Source organism: Mustela putorius, unplaced genomic scaffold (assembly GCF_011764305.1).
Source record: "Mustela putorius furo isolate JIRA1106 unplaced genomic scaffold, ASM1176430v1.1 tig00000129_pilon_pilon_pilon, whole genome shotgun sequence".
Lineage (NCBI taxonomy): Eukaryota > Metazoa > Chordata > Mammalia > Carnivora > Mustelidae > Mustela > Mustela putorius.
The window spans coordinates 26,474,823-26,498,130 of NW_025421290.1; the positions used below are offsets into that span (position 1 = coordinate 26,474,823).

The following is a 23,308-nucleotide window of genomic DNA, read 5'->3' on the forward strand; positions in this document are numbered from 1 at the left end:
TTGTCAGAAAGAAAGCCAGAGCACACAAGTAGGGGGAGTGGCAAGCAGAGGGAAAAGCAGGCTCCCTGCTGACCAAGGAGCCCAATGCGGGACTTGATCCTAGGTCCCTAGGATCATGACCTGAGCCAAAGGGAAAGGCTTAACCAACCAAGCCACCCAGGTATCCCTACCCAAAAAGTTTCTAACCAAAGAGATGCAGATATGGCTGGTACAAGTGAAGAAATTCTCACCCTCTCCCCCAAATTAGAAGACACACAGTTCCAACAGTCACTGTATCCATTGCTGACTATGTTCATTACTATCAAATTTAGTCATAGTCTTACTGAATATTCTGTTACCTTAAGACTAAATGGTAAAGTTTAACCACCGACAAATTTGTATAAAATATTTTTTAAAAAGTAAATAGTTTATGTATACACATAATAAGCATTTCTGTATAGTCCTTATTTCCATAACTGGTTATAGGCTGTGGTTGATATCTCTGACTTCCTTCTTCTGCTACCCATTTCGTATTTTTTTGTTCTTAGTGGACACTTTTTGTTGGGCATTCCGTAGGACACACAAATCTTCACATCTTTTACCCTTTCTGAAAGTTTCATTTTCCAGATTTCCTTGTATCTAATCTCTAATCTTCTAATCCTGAAAGAATCCATTCCTCAACTGATCATCCACATAGTTAACAGATGGTAGTGAGTCTGTGTAAATTTGTCCATCTGGTCATCTCTCACCACAGAAGTGGAAAACCAAATGTACTGCTCAAAGTGCTGCCCATTGTGAAATTTTATCTCTACTGCTATCCTTCAGGGTCACCCCTGAGTGGGGCTACCAACATATACTGTAGAGGAACATCTGTAAATCTGGCTCAAGTTTTGTCTTCCTCAGCCAACTGATCATTAATGAATACCCATGAGGCCAGAGGTATAGATTGAGAGAGAGAAGAGAGATTGTAGCAGGGATTATTGTTGGATTCTGAGCTGCTTGTTCATGCAGGTTACTCTTGACTTCTGGATCTGTGAAAGACTGGTCTTTTATATACCATTTCCATTTGATCATAGATTGCTGCTCTGCACACCCAGTCTATGGCTAGGTTGGTCATGTAACTTGCAATTCATGATAGGAAGCTTATGACACATAGTCACCTGATACCCCATAGCTAGGATAGCTAGGCATTTACTCTCTACCAAGGCCTAGTAGCAAGGCCAAAACACCTTCTCAAAGGGAAAATAGTTATCTATAAAGGAGGGTATGGATTTTTCTCCCAAATCTAAGAGGTCTACAGTATAGTTCTCCTTTAGTAGCTTTCCAGAGTCTTCATATAGCATCCCTGTTTACCACAGACACTTTGAATATCATTGAATTTGCTACGTATAAGGCCCAAGTGAAAGAGCTTGCCCCTCTTGTTCTGGTCCCCTGGAAGCCTTTTAAGTGACTTGATAAATGAGTAGAAGCATGACACTCAAATATATAGGCTTCTAAAAGGCATAACAGGCATTTTACTCCTTTTGTTTGTGGTAGGTTTTGGAAGGTGTAGCAGCCTTTCACCTTAAAGGGAGTATCTTGACATATTCCATATCATTGGATCCTCGGAAGCTTCACTGAGGTGGCAGGCCCCTTAATTTTTGTGGTAATTATCTTCCACTCTCTTGATTCACTTACATCTAAGACACCTAAAGTGCTTGTTGCTTCCTGCTCCCCAGATCCATTCTGCATAATGTCATCAATGTAGTGGACCATTGAGATGTTTTGTGGAATGTCAAGATGATCAGGATCTCTGTGGACTATATTGTGGCAAACAAACAAAAAAGAACAGGAGAGTTGAATAGCCCTGAGGCAAAGCTTTGAAGGTGTGCACAAATACAAGCCAGGTAAAAGCAGACTGCTCTGGTGGTCCTTATAAACTGGGGGTGGAGGAAAAAAAAAAAAAGCATTAACCAAGGAAATAACTGCATGCAAAATATTAGGGGCTGTGTGTGTGTGTGCTGGTAAAGATCTGGAAGAGTACCTTCGTCAGCATCACTACCTGATTAAATTTATTATCCACAATTAGTATCATCTTAGGGGTGCCTGGATAGCTCAGTTGGTTAAACATTCAGCTCTTGATTTCAGCTCAGGTCATGATCTCCAGGGTTGTGGAATTGAACCCTAAATCGAGCTCCATACTCAGCAGGACGGCTGCTTCTCTTCCTCGCCTTCTGCCCCAGAGAAAGAGAGAAAGTGAGAGTGTGGTGGGGGTCTCTGTCTCTCTGTCTCTCAAACATATCTTTAGAAACATTAAAATCCACCTTAGTATATCTGCTACAATTCAGGAATTGGATAGAATCCACAGAATTAGTGTCAGGTCAGAGCCCCTGTTTACTAATTTCTGAACATTTGAGTATTTCCTTTTCTTCAGTTGAGTCATTTGTGACCACTGATTGTTGGAAAAATATTTACTTAATTCATTGTGGCATAGCTATAGGGTCCTTCTTGATGGGACTTAGCCTTCCCGTTAATCATGGGGCTCTGAGTATGTGAATTGGCTCAGCTCTAAAAATAGGCTGAGAATCTGTGACTTTCCATTATGGTAACAGAAGTCAGTTTTTTTAGTCACCAGGTTAGGAGTTTTTTCGTTATATGGATCAGACACTAATCTAGTAGCCTACTCTCATCTGTTTCATTCCTGCAGATACCATGATTGATTAGTCACCAACAGAAATCTCTACAGGCTAAAGCATTCTGATTATTAAGACATTCCTGCTGCCCTTTTTGGTAAAATAATCTGCTCTTTCAAGTACTGCTACTTGGCTTCTGCTTTTCCTAGAATGATCCCTTTTGAATCTGGGAGCCCATATTAATGGAAACCTCTCCCTTCCTGATCTACATAGGAGGACATCACAGAGGCTTTTCAAAGATGTAGATGTTGCCCTTAATAAATGAATTCCTTAATGCTTTTGTAAAGGTACTGTTTAGCTTTTGGGGGCAATGTAGTTGGTGGACAAGTATACAGGTTCCATATGAAAAATCTACTTCAACATTCTTACTTCCTAAGCTTTTGGATTCCTTTCTCTATAGCAGAGAGCAGCAAATCCAGCCCACTTCCTAATTATGTGAATAATATTTTACTGGAACACAACCATGTTCACTCATTTATGTATTGTCTAGATTTTGCTTTTGTACTACAGTAGCAGAGTTGAGTAGTAGAGACAAAGACCATATGGTCGGCAATGCTGAAAATATTTACTCTCTGGTCCTTTACGAAAAGGTTTGTTGCCAACCTCCTCCCTAGAGCATGCTGAGATTTGATCCAAGTTAGGGGTCTAGTGACCACAGAGAAGTGATTGTGATAATTCTTCAGAAGATTAAACATCCCCTGTAAGGCATCTACCCCAGAAGGTTAGTCTACCCAGACACAGGAGAGCAAACTTGGCACTGGCTGTGAGACTCAGAATAAACACAGAAGTTCAAGGCTTTCAGTTTTGTCAGAATCTAACTAGACACTCCCATTCCACAGTTCAGTGTTCTTTCCTTCCCAGTCAGTGCCCCATCACATAAGAAACTTGGTGAAACTGGGAATTCAACTGACATTTTAAGTTTGCAACATACATAATTAAAATTTGTGTTTAATTTTGTAGCAACATTAGCCCATGGTCTCTAGTCGGACCATGACTCCTCCTGAGAATTTAAGGATCTAAGTTTGTTACTTCTTTCTGTTAAACGTCCTATGCCCTCAGTGGAGTCTTTTGCACAGCATTGTCTTTGCAGTTATCACTATTCTTGAAATGGTCAAAGGTAGCAGAACTTGGACTCCCAGGGCATTTTACTTCAGTAGACACTATACAGTTAACTGCAAGAGATAACTTGATTGTTATGCCCATGCATACCCTGCATTACTAACACCCCATTTTTCATTGACAAGGGCTCAGCACTGTGCTTTAACCCAAAGGCATGACTAAACCAGTTCTAAAAATCCTGTCTTCAATGATCTGTCTCCTGTGACTACTTCAGTACCAATTCTATACCAATTAAGAAACAGAAACCACCTTAGTAAGTGGAATAGGGAAAGTTTAATATTGAATAAGTGTTTTGAACTAATAAAATAAAAAAGGATAAGAAGGATTGATTCTAAGGAGTATAGAAGTAACAACTGCAGAAAGCAGCTGCCACCTGTAGGGTTGGTGGGTGGTGATTAAGGAAGGAGCCCTTCCTCTCTTTTCCCAGGCTGAGATTCAAATCTCTCTGGAGAGGATGTGGGTGTCAGTAGAAAAGAAACTTGCCAGAGGCCTGGTCTAGGAAATCTTTTGCTGTGGTGGCAGAAAAGATTTTCCAGTCCCAGCGCCATCCCTCATACCTACCCTTGCCCCATCATTAATCTGATCTAGTTCATGCACACCAGAAGAAAGAACAATCCTTTCCTTCTTCTTTGGCCTTGCAAGGACCTTCCAGTACCCTCTATTGGCCAAAATCAAATTAGCTGGAAAAGGAAAAATGTCTACAGGGCCTAGCTCTAGTATCACATAGCAGGAAAGAAAAGAGTGAATTTGGAGCTGAAGGGTGATAAATTAATAACCAGCTCTTACCCAGCTCATGACTGTGACTACTATCTGTACACTACTGTCTCCCATATTTCTATCTCTAGTCTGGTCTTCTTCCTTGAGCTCCAGAGAAGTGTAATTCTACCAAACTGCCTTCTTGATGTCTTCACTTGAATTTCTCATAGGTATCCTTAACTTTATGGGTTCAAAACCAAACACTTGTTCCTCCTCTAGTTTTTTTCATCTCGTTAAATGACATCGCTGTTTGAAAAAAGAATCCTTGATTTTTATCTTTTTCTCCTATGCTCTTCCCAGTTCGTCAGAGTCCTGCCAACTCTATCTTCAAAATATCCAAATCCTAACCTTTCTCATCACCTCCATTCCAGCTACCCTGCTCCAGGTTGCCATCATCTCTTAAATACCAGAAATAATCCTAGATTTCATTGTTATGTTCTTGATAATTAAAAGATAAATGACTAGTTCTCCATTCATTCTGTAACTGTTCATTCTGTGACAGCTGTAACCCATCCCTTCCTCTCCAAATTTTATGCAAGACACCAAAAGTCTTAGGCTTGTGAATATATCTGCCATATCCCTTGCTGTCAGGACAAACACACTCTTATTTCCCAAAAAATAAATTTTTTAAATATTGTCATTTTTTTTCAAATTTGAGAGCATTTTTATAAAGATGGACTTATTTCTTACATTTCTGATTTGTTGGATAGAAACTATAGAGGTAGCAACCTCCCACAAAACATTTCCACATGTCTTTGGCTTTTTATGTTATTAAAATCTCTCATTCCTTTTCATTAGCTTAATTTTTTAAAGTAAACATTAGTACTTATGTTACATTCAGAAGAGGGGTATGGTTTGTATTTATTACTGCTTAGAATTTCATACCACTGATTTCAGTAGAAAACTGTGTTGCCTTTATCCCTTGGCTGCTTTTGAATATTGATTTGAAGCCACAATGAATTCAGGAATTCTCTTTGAAATTAAAGATTCCTTAAGCACATAATTTTTTTAAGTAGAAAATTACCTGATATATGCTTTCTATCTCTTTTTAGGTGGAAGATGTTGCTGTTTTTCTCCTGATGGTAAAGCTTTGGCTGTAGGTCTGAATGATGGAAGTTTCTTAATGGCAAATGCAGATACGTTAGAGGATCTTGTGTCTTTTCACCACAGAAAAGATATTATTTCAGATATTCGATTTTCACCAGGTAAGATATCATTGAAATCATATTTGATTATCAACTTGGGGTGGCAATGAACAAATATATCAATATGTAATTTTTATTAACCATTATTTTATCTTAGAATTTCAATTTTTTGACTAGTAAAGAGTATGGTAAAAGGTAAAATTCCTGTATTAGATCAGTGGCAAAATATCCAACTTTAACAATTCTGTCACTAAAAAAATAGGCTTAAGCCAAGGAACTGTTCTGAGTTTTGATTTCCTCATTTCTAAGATGGAAGGATTGGGTGACTCTTCATTATATTCTTAATACTTTCAAAATGTTGCACTAATTTTGCTTATTAATTTCCGTGTATTCATTATCTCTGACAAAACCCACTGTAATGTGGGAAGTACTAATGTTAAGGCAAAATTTACTTATGTTAGTTTACTTCCACTTTTTTCTGAATTTAGAGGGCTTACTGAAAATTTGAGAAAATAAAGTTACAGATTATCACGTGATGCACGTTGTGTTATAATTCACAGAACACCTAAGAGTTCATCCAAAAAATGTTAAGAAAATTAACTCTAGGGGTGCCTGGGGGCTCAGTTGTTAAGCATCTGTCTTCAGCTCAGGTCATGATCCCAGGGTTCTGGGATCCAGCCCTGCATCGGGCTCCCTACTCAGCAGGAAGCCTGCTTCTCCCTCTCCCACTCCTCCTGCTTGTGTTCCCTCTCTTGTTCTCTTCCCCTAAAAATAAATAAAATCTTTTTAAAAAAGAAAAAAAAGAAGGGGCGCCTGGGTGGCTTAGTCATTAAGTGTCTGCCTTCAGCTCAGATCATCATCCCAGGGTCCTGGGATTGAGCCCCGCGTCCGGCTTCCTGCTCAGTGGGAAGCCTGATTCTCACACCCCCCCTGATGCTGTTCCCTGTCTCACTGTGTCTCTCTCTGTCAAAAAAATAAATAAAAATCTTAAAAAAAAAATTAACTCTAGTTGTGCACTGTAAAAAATATTTCTAAATATAGAAAATCTCAAGCAAATATGTTTCTGTTACAGGTTCTGGGAAATATCTTGCAGTAGCATCCCATGACAGTTTTATAGATATATACAATGTGATGAGTAGTAAACGAGTAGGAATATGCAAAGGCGCTACCAGTTACATAACCCATGTTGATTGGGATATTAGAGGTAAGAATTTAAAAAACCTACTTGCTAAAAGTTTCATTTGATTTAGTTTGGCTATTTTAGAGAAACAGTGGTTCAACAGATGAGTTCAGAATTATTGTGAGAAACATTCTCAAAATTACTTTCCACTCCATTTCACATCTGAAGGAGAATGCTGTGAGGTTAGATTTTTTAATATTTCCAGTATAATTCAAGTGATAGTACAGTAACTGACAAATTCTTTAATTTGTAAAGTAATTAAATATTATGTAAAGAAGGTTTTTTGTCATTTTTTCTGGCTTTTGTCAGATAAACTTAGTCTAAATAATAATTCAGAATTTGGAGATTAGATATGTTAATAAGGATTTTAATGTCCTTTCCCCATCACATTTCTTAAAAATATCTTTAAGTTGTATAACATACAGAATTTAATGAGTGTCTTTGTTTTTTCAGTAAAATGCATTACACATCGCAGTGTTTAATCATTTGGATAAATGCTAAATATATTAAATCCTCTATTTTTTGTTTCACATATTCTTTACATAAATCTTAGTATTGTTAAAAGTTTTTCCAAATATAATTAAACAAAACACTTTTTTAAAAAAATCATCAAATTTATTTCTAGGGTTTTTATATCCGTAACAACAGAAATAGTTTCTATGTATATACATACACAAGTTAAACCATTTATGAATTAATTATGTGGTTGACTCTGAGGGAAAATGTTTTTGTGTTTAAGCTTAATTTTTCCCATAAAAGTTAAACATTCTACTTCTGGGGAAGATGGTATAGTAGGAGGGTGCTAGACTCATCTTGTCTCAGATAAAACAGATTCTCCACAGCTAAATGTAGAGGAGAGGCCACATGAAGAAGGTAGGAAGGACAGAGGATGCATTTGGGAGCTAAATTGATTCAGTGGACTGTCTGCTGGAGGGAGGAGGGACACTGTGGGCATGGAGAGGGGAAAGAAATAGTCACAGTGGGAGCCCACAGGGAAAAGATAAAACATTTGGCTTTGAAAACCAGAGGGGTCAAATTCCACAAGTTCTTAGAGTTAGTTCTAGGCTTAACACCTAGAACTTAAAAAAATCAGTCAGTTTGGTTCTGGAAGAACCAGGAGGGTGAAAGGAAACTGAGTATCTGCCCTTAAAGACGCAGTATAACAATCGGCCCTGGAAGCAGCAGTTGGGAAACCACCTGAGGTATGTACAAAGGAGATTTGTTTACTAATCTCAGAGCATGTGAGTTGGGAAACTCTAAGAACAAAAGAGCCAGCAGGCGCCATTTCCCTCCCCTGTCCCTAGCCTAGACACAAGGATACCTAGAGAACCAGTGAAGCAAGAACACTCTCCATCTAACTTGTTTAACAGTGCACCCCGCCCCTCCATGCCACACACACATTCCCTCCAGCCAGACCTGGGTTTCAGGTCGGCTCCCACAGCAGACCTGCACAAACCTTGTTAACAGTGCACACCCCGCCACTGCGTGCTTTTGGGGACATGCCCCCTCCAATATACCCTTGGCCGGAGCCCTTCCAAAACAATGTTACAATTCTGGTAGGGTGCAAGTGGCCCTGACAGGGAACAGCACCACTTCAAAGTGACCCCTGCTCTAGGGAGAGAAGAACATAACCATGGCTGAACACTAGTCCCAACTGAGCCCCAGCAGTGGACTCAGGGCAGATATCTCATCTGTCTGCAAGCCATGAAAGCTTCTCAGGGGACAACACAGAGAAAGTGCCCTGCAGTTTGGTGCTACTACATCTCTGGCAAAAATCTGGTCTGACCCAACTCAAGCCCACAGTGGGTTGAGACTCACCCGTTAACAATACAAGGATCAACCCTGCCCACAATTGGCAGAGGGAGCCATTGCAGATGACTGCACTAAAGGCAAAAGCTGCTCTGCAGCAACACTAGGGCACATACAACACACACAGGAGATACTTCTGAGGCGCAGGGGACATGGTGCTACAGGGCACCACAGGACCTCTTTTTCATAAAGCCACATTTTCAAGAGCAGAAGACATAGCTGACCTTCCTAACACATAGAATGTCCCAATTGAAAGAAGAGGACAAAATCATGGTGAGAGAGCTAAATAAAATGGAGATGATGAACATGCCAGATAGAGATTTTAGAGTAATGGTCATAAACATACACAATGGATTTGAACAAAGAGTAGATGACCTTAATATGATCCTTAATAAAGAAATAGAAAACATAAAAAAGAATCAATCAGAGATGAGGAACTCAATAAATGAAATTAAAAATACACTTGATGGAATAAATAGTATATTAGAGAAAGCATAAGTATGGATCTATGACCTGGAGGACATAATAATGGAAAACAAGCTGAACAGGAGAGAGAAAAAATAGTAATAATAAATGAAAACAGACTTAGGGAACTCAGTGACATCATCAAGAATAATAACATTTGGGTGCCTGGGTGGCTCAGTGGGTTGAGCCTCTGACTTTGGCTTAGGTTATGATCTCAGGGTCCTGGGGTTGAGACCTGCATCGGGCTCTCTGCTTACCCCCCCTCTCTGCCTGCCCTTCTGGCTACTTGTGGTCTCTCTGTGTTAAATAAAATAAAATCTTTAAAAAAAAAAAAGAGTAATAACATTTGCATTACAGGGATCCTAGTAGGAGAAGAGCAAGAGAGGCATAAAATTTATTTGAAGAAATATTAGCTGAAACCTTCCCAAATCTGGGAAAGGAAACAGAAATCCAGATCCAGAAGGTGAAGAAAGCCGCCAGCAAACCAACCCAAGGAAGTTCATACCAAGACACAGAATAATTAAAATGGCAAAAAGGAGTGATAAAGAGAACATTTTAAGAGCAACAAGAGAAAAGATGACAGTTACATACAAGAGGAAACCCCATAAGGCTATCAGCTGATTTTTTAGCAGACATTTTGCAGGCCAGAAGGGAATGGCATAATATATTCAGAATGCTGAAAGAAAAAAACCTGCAGCCAAGAATACTCTATCCAGCAAGGCTATCACTCAGAATAGAGAGAGAGAGATTTCCAGACAAACAAAAGTTAAAGGGTTCATGACCACTAACCCAGCTCTACATGACTCATTAAACAGACTCTGAGTGGAACAAAAAGATCATAATAAAAAGATAATCATAAATTAGAGTAAGAAAAGCACAAAATCAGTAAAATATATCTGTAAAAATCATCATGGGATTTATAAAAGAAAAGGAAGGGAAAGTATGACACCATATACTTAGGGAGGAAGGAGAGGAGTAAAGAATGAGTTCAAGGGGCGCCTGGGTGACTCAGTGGGTTAAGCCACTGCCTTGGGCTCGGGTCATGGTCTCAGGATCCTGGGATCGAGTCCCGCATCGGGCTCTCTGCTCAGCAGGGAGCCTGCTTCCCTCTCTCTCTCTGCCTGCCTCTCTGTCTACTGTGATCTCTCTCTGTCAAATAAATAAAATCTTAAAAAAAAAAAAAAAAGAATGGGTCTTTTTTGGGTTTTTTTTTGGCAAAATGGATTTTTTGCCATGGATCGCCAAACTTAAGGCGATCATCAACTTAAAATAGACTTATAGGCATAAGATGTTATATAAAAATCTAATGGTAACAACAAATCGAAACCCAGTAGGAGATATGCAAAAAATAGAGGGGAATCCAAGTATATCACTAAAGAAAGCCAGCAAACCATGAGAGAAGAGAGCAAGGGAAGTAAGGAACAGAGAAGAACTACAAAATCACCATAAACAAGTAACAAAATGGCAATAAGTACCTACCTATCAATAATTACTTTGAATGTAAATGGACAAACACTCCAATCAAAAGACTAGGGTGACAGAATGGATAAAAAAGCAAGACTTGTCTTATATGCTGCCTAAAAGAGACCTCATTTCAGATTCATTTCAGACATGCAGATTGAAAAGAAATAGTGATGTGATGAGTACTGGGTATTATATGCAATTGATGAATTATTGAAACTGCACCTGGCACTAATGATGTACTATATGTTGGCTAATTGAATTTAAATTAAAAGAAAAAGTGAAGGATTGGAAAACCATTTCTTGTGCAAATGGAAGTGAAAAGAAAACAAGGGTAGCCAATACTTATATTGGACAAAATATACATTAAAAAACAGTAAAAAGAAGCAAAGAAGCAAAGAAGGACAGTAATATTCATAAAGGGAACAATTCAACAAGAAGATATAACAGTTGTAAATATTTCTGTACCCAACATGGGAGTACCTAAGTATATAGAGCAGTTAATAACAAACATAAAGGGTGATTGTTAGTAATACAGTAATAGTAGGAGACTTTAGCACCCTACTTACATCAACGGATAGATCCAAAAGAAATCAACAAGGAAAGAGTGGCTTCGAATGACACTGATGAATTTAACAGATATATTTAGATCATTACATCCTAAAATAGCAGAATACACACTCTTTTCAAGTGCATATCAAGCATTCTCCAGAATAGATAACATATTAGGACACAAAACAAGTCTCAATTCAAAAAGTTTGAAATTATACCATACATCTTTTCTGACCATAATGCCATGAAACTAGAAATTACAACAAGAAAGAAAATGTGGGAAGAATACAAATATATGGAGGCTAAATAACATGCTACTAAGCAATGATTGGGTCAACCAAGAAGTAAAAGAAGAAATTAAAAAATACTTGGAGACAATGAAAATGAAAACACAATAATCCAAAATGTATGGTATGCAGCAAAAGCAATTCTAAAAGAGAAGTTTAGCAAAATAGGCTTACTTTAAGAAGCAAGAAAAATCTCAAACATCCTAACTTCTGTACCTAAAGAAGATAGAAAAAGAAGAACAAACAAAACCCAAATCCAGCAGAAGGAAAGCCATAATAAAGATTAGAGCAGAAATAAAAGAGAAACTAAAGAAACAATAGACCACGTCAATGAAACCAGGAGCTAGTTATTTGAAAAGATCATCAAAATTTCTAAACCTCTAGGCAACTTCATCTACCAAAAAAAATAGAGGAGAAATAATAACTGACACTATAGAAATACAAAGAATTATAAAAGAGAATAGTATGAAAAATAATATGCCAAACAATATGACAACCTAGGACAAATGGATGAATTCCTAAAAACATATAACTTATCAAAACTGAAACAAGAAGAAATAGAAAGTTTGAACAAAAAGTTTGATTAACAGCAGTGATACTGAATCAGAAATCCAAAAACTTCCAACAAACAAAAGCCCAGGACCAGACAGCTTCACAGATGAATTCTATCAAATACTTAAGAGTCAATACCTGCTCTTAAACTTTTACAAAAAATAGAAGAGGAAAGGAGACTTCCAAATTCACTCTATGAGGCCAGCATTACCTTGATACCAAAATCGGATAAAGACACCACAAAAAGAGAGAACTACAGGCCAATATCTGATGAACATAGATGCAGTAATCCTCAACAAAATATTAGCAAACCAAATCCAACAATAAATACAGTCACTCACAATCATGTGGAATTTATCCTAGGATGCAAGCAGGGTTTATTATTCACAGATGAATCAACATGATATGTCCCATTAACAAGAGAAAAGACAAAAACCTTAAGATGATTTCAAAACATACAGAAAAAGCATTTGATAAGGTACAATATCCATTCATGATGAAAACCCTCAGCAGAGTAACTTTAGAAGGAATGTATCTCAACATAATAAAAGACCATATATGAACACCCCCAACTAAGATCATATTTAATGGTGAAAAACTGGGAGCTTTCCCTGAAAGGTCAAGAACAAGACAAGGACGTCCACTCTTGCCACTTTTATTAAACATAGTATTAGAAGTCCTACCCATAACAATGACAGAAGAAAAAGGGGAAAAAAGTGATCCAAATTGCTAAGGAAGAAGTAAAACTTGACTCTTGGCAGATGACATGGATACGATATATGGAAAACCCTAAAGACTCCACCAAAAGTGGAGTAAGTAAGCTCATAGGATACAAAATCAATATACAGAAATCCATTGCATTTCTGTAATAATGAGGCAACAGAAAGAGAAATTAAGAAAATGATCCCGTTTACAATTACACCAAAAATAGTAAAATGCTGGGTTGCCTGGCTGGCTCAGTTGATAAAGCATGTGACTCTTGATCTCAGTGTTGTGAGTTTGAGATCCACGTTGGGTGTGGAGATTACTTAAAATGAATAAATAGAACTTTTTAAAAAGGGGGGCAATGGAAAGACAGGTGAAATAGGCAAAGGGGATGAAGAATGCACTTGCATGAGGCGCACTGTTTAAGATTATCAAATCACTGTGTTGCACACCTAAAATTAATGTAAACTACGTTATCTACACTGATATTTAAAAAGAACTTAATGAGAGAAAGGTGGTAAAAAATACTAATGTAGTGTTCACTGAATGCTTTTAAATGGGATTAACTCTGTAATTTTATATTAATGAAACAATTCAATTTTATGAGTATAAAACAATTTAAATGTCATAATAAGCCATGGAAAAAAAGTATTTTAAAAAGTTAAACTTTCTACTAACTATATAGATATATTTTATATGTGTGTATATTTCAATTTTTTTTTTTTTTTTAAGGAAAGCTTTTACAGGTCAACACTGGTGCTAAAGAACAGTTATTCTTTGAAGCTCCCAGAGGGAAAAAACAAACCATCCCCAGTGTGGAGGTAGGAAGATAATAGTGCTTGCAATGTTGTTGATATGACTAAGTTGTTAGAACACTGATGCCCACCTTCTATCATTTACATATGAAACCTGTTCTCATGTTATTCAAATCATGGCTATTCCTTCTGTGAGTTTATTTTACTGGCCCAGACTATTAGATGAATAAAGGAAAAGATGCTGTATTAAGAAAAGGAATAGGGGCATCTGGGTGGTTCAGTGGGTTAAAGCCTCTGCCTTTGGCTTGGGTCATGATCTCAGGGTCCTGGGATCAAGCCCCACATCTGGCTCTCTGCTCAGCGGGAAGCCTGCTTTCCCCTCTCTCTCTGCCTGCCTCTCTGCCTACTTGTGATCTCTGTCAAATAAAATCTTTAAAAAATATATATATACATATATGTATATATATGTAAAAGTTCTTAATATCCAGTAATGATTAAATGGAAAACAAGCCTCTAAAATATTAGAAATCTTCACATGAAGTACAGATTTATTGGTTATTCTAAGAGCAGAAATTATCTTATTATCACTGAATGCTCAGCATCTAGAACACATAAAAAGTACTTCTTGAATAATGTTATGTCAAATTTTTTCTATAGGAATTAGCAGATTTGGGAGCTACAAAATGAAGACAACTAATAATTTAACTTTTTCTACTAAACTTTTAATTTTAGGGATGCCTGGGTGGCTCAGTGGGTTAGAGTCTGTCTTCAGCTCAGGTTATGATCCCAGAGTCCTGGGATCAAGCCACATTGGGCTCTCTGCTCAGTGGGAAGCCTGCTTCCCCCTTTGTCTCTCTGCCTGCCTCTCTGCCTACTTGTGATCTCTTTCTGTCAAATAAATAAATAAAATATTTAAAAAATTTTTTTAAATTTTTCTCGTGACATATATAATTATAAAAAATATTCAGGTTTTCGGGGTGCCTGGGTGTCTCAGTGGGTTAAGCCTCTGCCTTCAGCTCAGATCATGATCCTGGGGTCCTGGGATCGATCCCTGCATCAGGCTCTCTGTTCAGCGAGAAGCCTACTTACCCCCCTTCTGTCTCTGCCTGCCTCTCTGCCTACTTGTGACCTCTGTCATATAAATAAATAGAATCTATAAAAAAAAATCGGACTTTTGTTGTCAGTTTTTAAGGTTTAGATATTGCAAACTTACAGCCCTTATTTTCTTTTTAGGTAGAAAAAATTTGTTGGGCATCATGGACAAGTGTGCTTGGTTTATGCTGTGAGGGAATTTGGCCAGTAATTGGAGAAGTCACAGACATAACTGCCTCTTGCCTCACCAGTGACAAAATGGTCCTAGCTACTGGGGATGATTTGGGATTTGTGAAGTTATTTAGATATCCTGCTAAAGTATGTGTTTTTCTTTAACCCCCCTAATGATAATAATTATAAAAATGGTTAACGTAATCCCCTTTCATAGTATTTCATTGTTGTAATATGAATATTACATATGTAATATGAACAGTTTAGCATTATGTATACTATTTTTGACATATTTATAACTTTTATTTAGAAGTAGTCTTATAATTCCATGCCTTAAGTTGTATTGTACAGTGTTTCTCAGTATTGAGTAATATAAATATCCCTTTTAGAAGAAATATTTCTTTTATCCTTAATATTAACTTAAATAATTTTGGTATTCTTTTGATTAAATACATACCATTAACAGTAAACACAAACTCTTTATATTTACACCTTAAGTTTTAAAATGTTTCAACCCATTAGATCCAAAATACTATAAATACATACCTATAATATTAAAATCGCATTGACTCAACATAATGAATGATGTTATTTTGCTAAAACTAGACTGCACAGACTCTTTGGGGTGCTACGTGCCCATGCTGTGGTGTACTGTGTGATGATTGAATTCTCTTAGTGCTTTCCTCTGTTCAAGATACTGGGAAACCTTAGGCTTTCATTTAGCATGAAAATTCATATATCAGGTCCAGATGCATTATTTTTTCATTATTTTCACTGATTCAGATGACAATGTGGGGTTAGGGATACTGACCCCTGCAAAGTCAAAAATCCGTGTATAACTGTTGACTCACCAAAACTTTACTGATAATCTAGTGTTGACTGGAAACCTTACCAATAACAAACAGTCAACACATATTTTGTATGTTTTATGTATTATATACTGTATTCTTAAAATATAAGCTAGAGAAAATAAAATGTTATTGCAAATATATTATTTTAAAAATATGGAAGAGAAAATGCATTTACAGTGCTATACTGTGTTTATCAAAAAATATCTGCATATAAGTGGACCTGTGCAGTTCAAACCTGTGTTGTTCAAGGGTCAACTGTATATTATAACCTGGCATGAACATAAACATAAATTTGAAATGGGGCACTGAAATCATATAATGATTTCTTAAATAGCTGTTCATTTTTGTATTTTTAGATCACCATTGAAATGAAAACACAAGTTTAAAAATTCTCATAGAGAACCCAAGCACCTGAGCAAATATTCCACACAGCCCTGTTTTAGATGCGCTTGAGTGACAGAACCTTAATTGATAAGAATATGTTCCCAAATGGCATTTATTGTTCAGAAACTTTACTTCCAGCTTTCTAGATGGTATAGATGCCTTAAGATAGGACCATTTTCAAGTAGTAGCATTTCTCAAAGACTCTGAATTTTTTTTTCAACTTTAGGGAAAATTTGGAAAATTTAAGAGGTATGTGGCCCATAGTACACATGTCACAAATGTTCGCTGGACTTATGATGATAGCATGTTGGTCACCTTAGGAGGTGCAGATATGTCTTTAATGGTTTGGACAAATGAAATGGAGGGCTATCAAGAAAAAAGGCCTTGTGACAGTGAAGAATCTGATACAGATTCGGAAGAAGATGGGGGTATGTCATTTTAAAGTATTTTAATAAAAGTACAAATAATTTAGCACAGCTGATTTAAACTACAGCACTTAAACAAGTAATAATAATGTTTGAATGATTGTGGTTTTAGTCTTTGTGGTCTGCTTAACACCAGACTCGGTTTTATGCCTCAAAAATGACAGACTGGCATATATTGATGACTTAAATATTTTCCATCTACAAATGTATGATAATCCTACTTTAAGTACTGTTAAAATAAGTTTTATGGTGGGGCACCTGGGGAGCTCAGCTAGTTAAGTGTCTGCCTTCAGCTTGGGGCATGATCCCAGGGACCTCCAGCTCCCTGCTCAGCAGGGATCTGCTTCTCCCTCTGCCCCTCCTCCCCCACTCGTGCTTGCTCTGTCTCTCTCAAATAAATAAAATCTTTTAAAAAATTTTTATGGTATTGAACTTCATATTTTAAAATGATTTTTGTCTTTTCCTAATATGTAAATAATACCAGCTCATTATAGAAAAAATTAAAATACATTTTGCAATAAAAGTAAACATAGCACCCCTAATTTGACCACTCAGAGGTAACTTCTGTTAACATATTGAGGTATTTCCATAAGGATATGTGCATTTATATACATAATATTTTTAAACAAAAATGATATATTGAATTTGTATTTTATAGGCTGTTATCTCTTAGTAATATTTTGAAAACATTGTTACATATCATAAATATTCTGTATCTTTTTATTGGCTGTTATATTATTTCATAATTTGGCTATGACACTATTAACTTATTTTATATTGTTGAGCATCCTTGTATTCAATTTATAGACTCAGTTGTAACTTAGAGAATGATTCTTCTGTTTTGATGGCAGGCTATGACAGTGACGTTACAAGGGAGAATGAAGTCAGTTACACCATTAGAGCCTTATCAACAAATATTCGCCCAATGTTTGGAGTCAAGCCTCATTTGCAGCAAAAAGAACCCTCAGTTGATGAGAGGTAACAAATTTAAAAGTAGATGAAGAAAAATGTATTGGCATTAAAATTGAATGTATTGTTTAACTGAATGAAGTTTTGTAAAAACTAATTAGCAGTGGTACTTTTGGATTTTCCAGCACCCAACACCTCTTGGAAAATGTTTGTCCTTAAATACTTCTTGGGGGTGACACTGTCTTTTGCAAGTAGTTTAAGGAATATAAAGTGTCTATGATTAAAGGAATATTATTTGCTAACTTTTATAAATAAATATGAGAGGGTTGTAAGAAATAATAAAATTTTAATCCAATACCAAGTGTGTTTTAGGAAGCACCTGAGCAGAGATAGGATTGAATTTTGAAAGGCATTTTTATCCATGTGCCTTTATCAAGGATAGAAAATCCTTATTTAAAAATTTTTCCAGGAGTGCCTGGGTGGCTCAGATGGTGAAGCATCTGCCTTCAGTCAGGTCATGGCCCGAAGGTCCTGGGCTCAAGCCCTGCATTGGGTTCTTGCTCCACGGGGAACCTGCTTCTCCCTCTCCCTCTACTGCCCACCCTGCTTGTGCTCTTTCATGCTCTCTGTCAAATAAAATCTTTCAAAAAAAAAAATAAATAAAGATTTTTCCAAGAGGCAAATTGAAGTATAGCTTCCCATTAGAGAATGGGAATTACTGGTCTTTGTCTAAAAGCAGCACATCAGTAATAAAAGCTATGCCCACAGCAATTTTATAAGGAGAGAGAACTTTTTAATAAAGCCTCTGAGTTAGATGACAGCTTAAGAGAGGAATTGTGAACATCACGGGATGCTTTTAAAATTATTTGGGAGTATGGAAGACAGTAAAGAGGTGTATGAATCAGTGAATGAATGACGTGGACTTCAGAAGCATAGAGTTTTAAAGAAATGATAAAGGATAAATTATCCAGAAACTGCACTGAGGAACCAAGGAGTGAAAGGTGGGAACAGCAGTGACCTCGTGTGTCTAAAGACATGCTGAGGAGAACTTTGTTACGATAAGTTGGTAAGAATATTTGAGGAAAAGTTAAAAATGAAAGGGAATTTACTCACATTGAACAGAATTTGTGGAAAATTTGAGTGAACGACGCGTGGGGCTCAGCTAGATAGAGATGACAGTACAAGAAAGCACTGGCAGAGTGGTTGGAGTTTGCACTACGGGTTTAACATTCAGGAGGAAGGAGGAAACTGGAAGGATGAGGTACGTGTTCCTGGTGGAAAAGGGGCATCTAGAGCGTCTCTGAACAGACTAGCCACACATGTTCCCATGAGAGTTCTAGGGGGACTGTTGAGTCATGATGTCTCCACAGCTTCTCTTCTAGGTGCCCACTTGCTGATGAGTACCCAAATAATAGCATTGACGTCACCTTTACGGATGGGGGGTAGAGGGTAAATATTCATTTTCTCATCACTATCAAGAGAGTATTAAATTAGAAATATGTTTTGGGACACCTGGCTGGCTCAGTTAATTAAGCATCTGCCTTCGGCTCAGGTCATGATCCCAGAGTCCTGGGATGGAGAGTCCGACAAATGGGTTAAAATACTAATTTTTCTCATTTTATTCTTGTGTCACCTTGAAAAACTATTTGTTGCCTTTGAGCCTCTATTTCCTTAGAGGTTAATGACCCTTACAATCACTAACTTATGGAGTATTTTATAAAATGAAATAAAATATGTATAAAGAAGTTAGGAAGTAAGTCTTTACCACCCCTCCCTGCAAATGAAATACAGTGTCACCTGAGGAAAATAAACTGAAACATTTTCTGAAATTAAATATCCATAAAGTAGTGAACAATATCGATATATTACTCAGAGAATACGTATCTATAAGTTTGCAAATGTGGATGTTCCTAATGAGCATAGTATAGTGCTTAAAATGACTTAAATTATATCTCACAGGTAATGAAAAGTGAAACTCTACTATAGGGAGGAAGGAGGTCTAGACATTCCTTTAAATCTTTTTCATTTATTTTTTAAGAAAAATATCAGATAAATTAGGTATATCAGAAAATGTGACCAGATTTTAATCTATAAGCTGTCATTTATGGTAAAACACTTAGAATTCCTCCTTTATTAATGAAGTGACCCAAATTCTGACAGATGGAAGTATTTTTCTGCTCATGAAAAATGCTTGATGTTCTCATACTCTTTGCTGTTAGCTTGCATTTTTTACACTAAGATGTTCCAAATTATTTTGAAATTATTTTGCATTAGTTCTCAGTTTATTTTACAATTTCAACTCTGCTGAATTCTTTTGAAAATGCTGAGGCCAAAAAAAAAAACAAAGAAGAAGAAGAAGAAGAATGAATGAATGAAAAGAAAATGCCTGGGTGCCTGGGTGGCTCAGTGGGTTAAGCTGCTGCCTTTGGCTCAGGTCATGATCTCAGGGTCCTGGGATCGAGTCCCACATCAGGCACTCTGCTCAGCAGGGAGTCTGCTTCCCCCTCTCTCTCTGCCTGCCTGTCTATTTGTGATCTCTCTCTGTCAAATAAATAAATAGAATTTTTTTTTAATTTTTTATTTTTTATAAACATATATTTTTATCCCCAGGGGTACAGGTCTGTGAATCACCAGGTTTACACACTTCACAGCACTCACCAAAGCACATACCCTCCCCAATGTCCATCATCCCACCCCCTTCTCCCAAACCCCCTCCCCCCCAGCAACCTTCAGTTTGTTTTGTGAGATTGAGTCAATAAATAGAATTTTTAAAAAAAGACGGAAAAGAAAATGCTGAGTCCAAAATGATTCAGAGTTGGGAGTCCTCATTTTCATAAAAAGAGAGAATCAAAAAAATGAAGATTCTTTTTCTAACCAACTTTGTGTATATTTGTAAGGAAATATTATAGTCTACATAAATGTTTTTGTATTTTAAATGTTGCTATCAAATATGAAACAACATTTTATAAACAGTGAAAACAAATATCTGTCAGACAGCCACTTAAAAGGTTTTGGATGGAATTGGTAACTACTTGACACTTTCATGGGGCCTTTTTTCCTAAATGACTATAATACTTTTGTGTTTTTCTTTTTGTAGCGGATCTTACATCTTTAAAGTACTTGTCAATCAAACTTCCAGTATTTTTTAGTAAAAATATTCAGAACAGAGGAGCATAATAGGCATTTTGGTATTTCCTTTGAATTCTGTTGCTGTTTCCTTTATTCTATGTACGTAACTGCTGCATTTTAATCATCAATTATTCATCATTAGTGTTTCTTTTTTTCCCTTGTTCCTTTCAAAGGCAGGGGGTAGTAAGGTAAGTTTTATTAAATAAAATGTTTTATTCCATTCTTCTGTTTTGGTCTTTATTGTATTTAAGGTGTTGATTTTTTCCCCTATAAAACATGGAGCTATATTTATTAAGAAAAAATTAAAAAGTGAAATTTTAAGTCCTCCAGAATAGTTGCATTTACATGTGTAGTATGTGGCTGCTGTGAGGTTTTCATTATGATCATTTAGTTTTACAACAAACTCCAAAGTGTTTTAGTTATTCCGTAAGTTTCAGAGGTTTACAAAAATAGTTAGCCACACATATTTATCAGTGAAAAAATAAGCAGTTTATAAGTATGTTAGCTTCATATAATGTATAATGTATATTTATACATTCGTTTAAAAAATTAACATAGGGCAATGATGATATTTGTATGTGTAATAAAATGATATGTGCATAAAATGGCTCTGTGGGAGACTTTCACAACTAGCTTTAGTGAGATGAACATGTCCTCAGGCAGTTTCTGAAACTGGACAGTGTGGAAAAAGTGTTTTAGAAGTAAAAATAAATACAAATAGGTAAATGCTGGGAAATAAGGATGAAAGAACATCCTTATGTTATGAGATATGAGAACAGATTGTACAGAAACTCCGATATAAGGCACTCCTTAATTTATTTGGTGGACAGCAGAAATTCATTAATTGTTTTAAGCAGGGGTGATATATACAAAGATAGGAGACTAGAGTGTTATGTAACTTCTAAAAAGGCCCACCTATCTTAGACTATTTTAACAAATAAAACATTCAGATCTAGCCTTAGATCTGAAGTAGCTTATTCAGGACTGTTCTCTGCATTTTAAAGGGACACTGATAATTTATAGTGGAAGTCACTTGTTTGAAAACAAAGCTAAGTGAAGATATAATTGTTGACTTGGGTGTGAGTGACTTTTATGGAACAGTGACCTCCTTTTTTAAAAATTATTTATTTATTATTTTAAAATTATTTTTATTAACATATAATGTATTATTTGTCCGAGGGGTATGGGTCTGTGAATCATCAGGCTTACACATTTCACAGCACTCACCATAGCACATACCCTCCCCAGTGTCCATAACCCAACCACCCTCTCCATACCCCCCCACCCCAGCAACCCTCAGTTTATTTTGTGAGATTAAGAGTCTCTTACGGTTTCTCTCCCTCCTGATTCCACCTTGTCTCATTTTTTCTTTCCCTACCCCCCAGACTCCCCACTTTGCCTCTCAAATTCTTCATATCAGGGAGATCATATGATAATTATCTTCCTCTGATTGACTTATTACGCTCAGCATAATATACTCTAGTTCCATCCATGTTGTTGCAAATTGACCTCCTTTTCATAAGCAGTTTTCATGAGAGTTTAGATGACCATTTGTCATCAGTGCTACAAAGGGATGTTTCTAGAAGTGGAAAGACAACTCCTGGGGGGCGCCTGGATGGCTCAGCTGTTAAGTGTCTGCCTTCAGCTCAGGTCATGATGCTAGGGTCCTGGGACTGAGCCCCACTTCGGGCTCCCTGCTCAGCCAGAAGCCTGCTTCTCCTTCTCCCACTCCACCTACTTGTATTCCCTCTCTCACTGTCTCTCTGTCAAATAAATAAATAAAATCTTAAAAAAAAAAAAAAAAAGAGCTCCTGGTTTCTGTAGAGGGTAGTCAAAATGACTTTTGTGATCTCTTCCAATTCTCTTTTGGTCATTATATTTTTTAAGGGATTCTTTTAAGTTACCTCCTTTACTAGCAAAATCCCAAAGCCGGCATGATCTTGAGTGACTCACTTTGCCTGGTAGGTTGGACTGGCTTGAATGAGAAACCCTCTTGGGTCAGAGAAGGGGTTGCTTCCCCTCCTTAGACAGTTTCCTTAATAGCATCTCCAGTACGACCCAACTTTTTAACTTTTTACCATTTCACTCCCACTCTTAAGAACAAAGATCAGCAAGGTGCCTGGGTGGCTCAGTGGGTTAAGTCTCTGCGGGCTCAGGTCATGGTCCAGGGTCCTGGGATCAAGCCCTGCATCAGGCTCTCCACTCAGTGGAAAGCCTACCTCCCCTCTCTCTCCGCCTGCCTCTCTACCTGCTTGTGATCTCTCTCTCTCTCTCTCTGTCAAATAAATAAATAAAATCTTTAAAAAAAAAAAAAAAGAACAAAGATAAGCTTCAGTATTTTGTTTGAAATTCAGAGTGCACTGTAGAAAAATAAGAACGATAAGATTTAAAGTTTACAACTAAAACATGTTCAATTCTCATTTTTCTTTTTTCACCTTCTTTTGATTTGCTTGCCATTAATGGAGTACCTTTAGCCTTCTATGCAGTAATCAATAAAAACAACAGCCCTTAATATATGCAGTATGTTTTACCTGCATTAAACTTATAAAAATATTTTATTACAGAAGTATTTTAGTAGTGTTTTAAATTCAAATCTGTGTTGTAATCTTTTCCCTTTTTTATCTGCTGCTAAAAAGAGGTTCCAGGTAATTCTCTCTCTTTGTTATACTTTGTGACACCAAATTTTGTATTTTTATCATCTTTCATTTTACCATTAATGAGCTGTGTTACTTGATATTCTTTACCTCTATTCACAGTTTTCCACGTTTTTCTCCATTGAAATCAGTATCACTGAAATGAATAACATCTTAATTATTGGATTTCTGCTACATAAGTAATTGCTTTACCAAAACTTTATTTGTACAACTTGTATAATTTTATAGTTGTGTAACTTTAAACAAAAGTATATAA

At 36.7% G+C, this 23,308-nt stretch overlaps 1 protein-coding gene across 7 annotated transcripts in view; it reads left to right on the plus strand.

Moving 5' to 3' along the window:
* The window catches only part of EML5 (EMAP like 5), a 177,668-nt gene that overhangs the window by 120,755 nt on the left and 33,605 nt on the right, over positions 1-23,308 (plus strand). For 4 of the 7 annotated variants that reach the window (XM_004739095.3, XM_045071506.1, XM_004739100.3 and 1 more), the window contains 8 exons: positions 5,579-5,731; positions 6,744-6,875; positions 13,415-13,503; positions 14,671-14,847; positions 16,162-16,363; positions 17,212-17,338; positions 20,572-20,586; positions 23,035-23,043. In XM_004739095.3, coding sequence (XP_004739152.1) covers positions 5,579-5,731; positions 6,744-6,875; positions 13,415-13,503; positions 14,671-14,847; positions 16,162-16,363; positions 17,212-17,338; positions 20,572-20,586; positions 23,035-23,043 — 904 coding nt within the window. Of the gene's footprint in view, positions 1-1,697; positions 1,865-5,578; positions 5,732-6,743; positions 6,876-13,414; positions 13,504-14,670; positions 14,848-16,161; positions 16,364-17,211; positions 17,339-20,571; positions 20,587-23,034; positions 23,044-23,308 lie in introns of those variants that run through there. The other 3 variants (XM_045071498.1, XM_004739097.3, XM_045071508.1) reach the window with 3 other exon arrangements.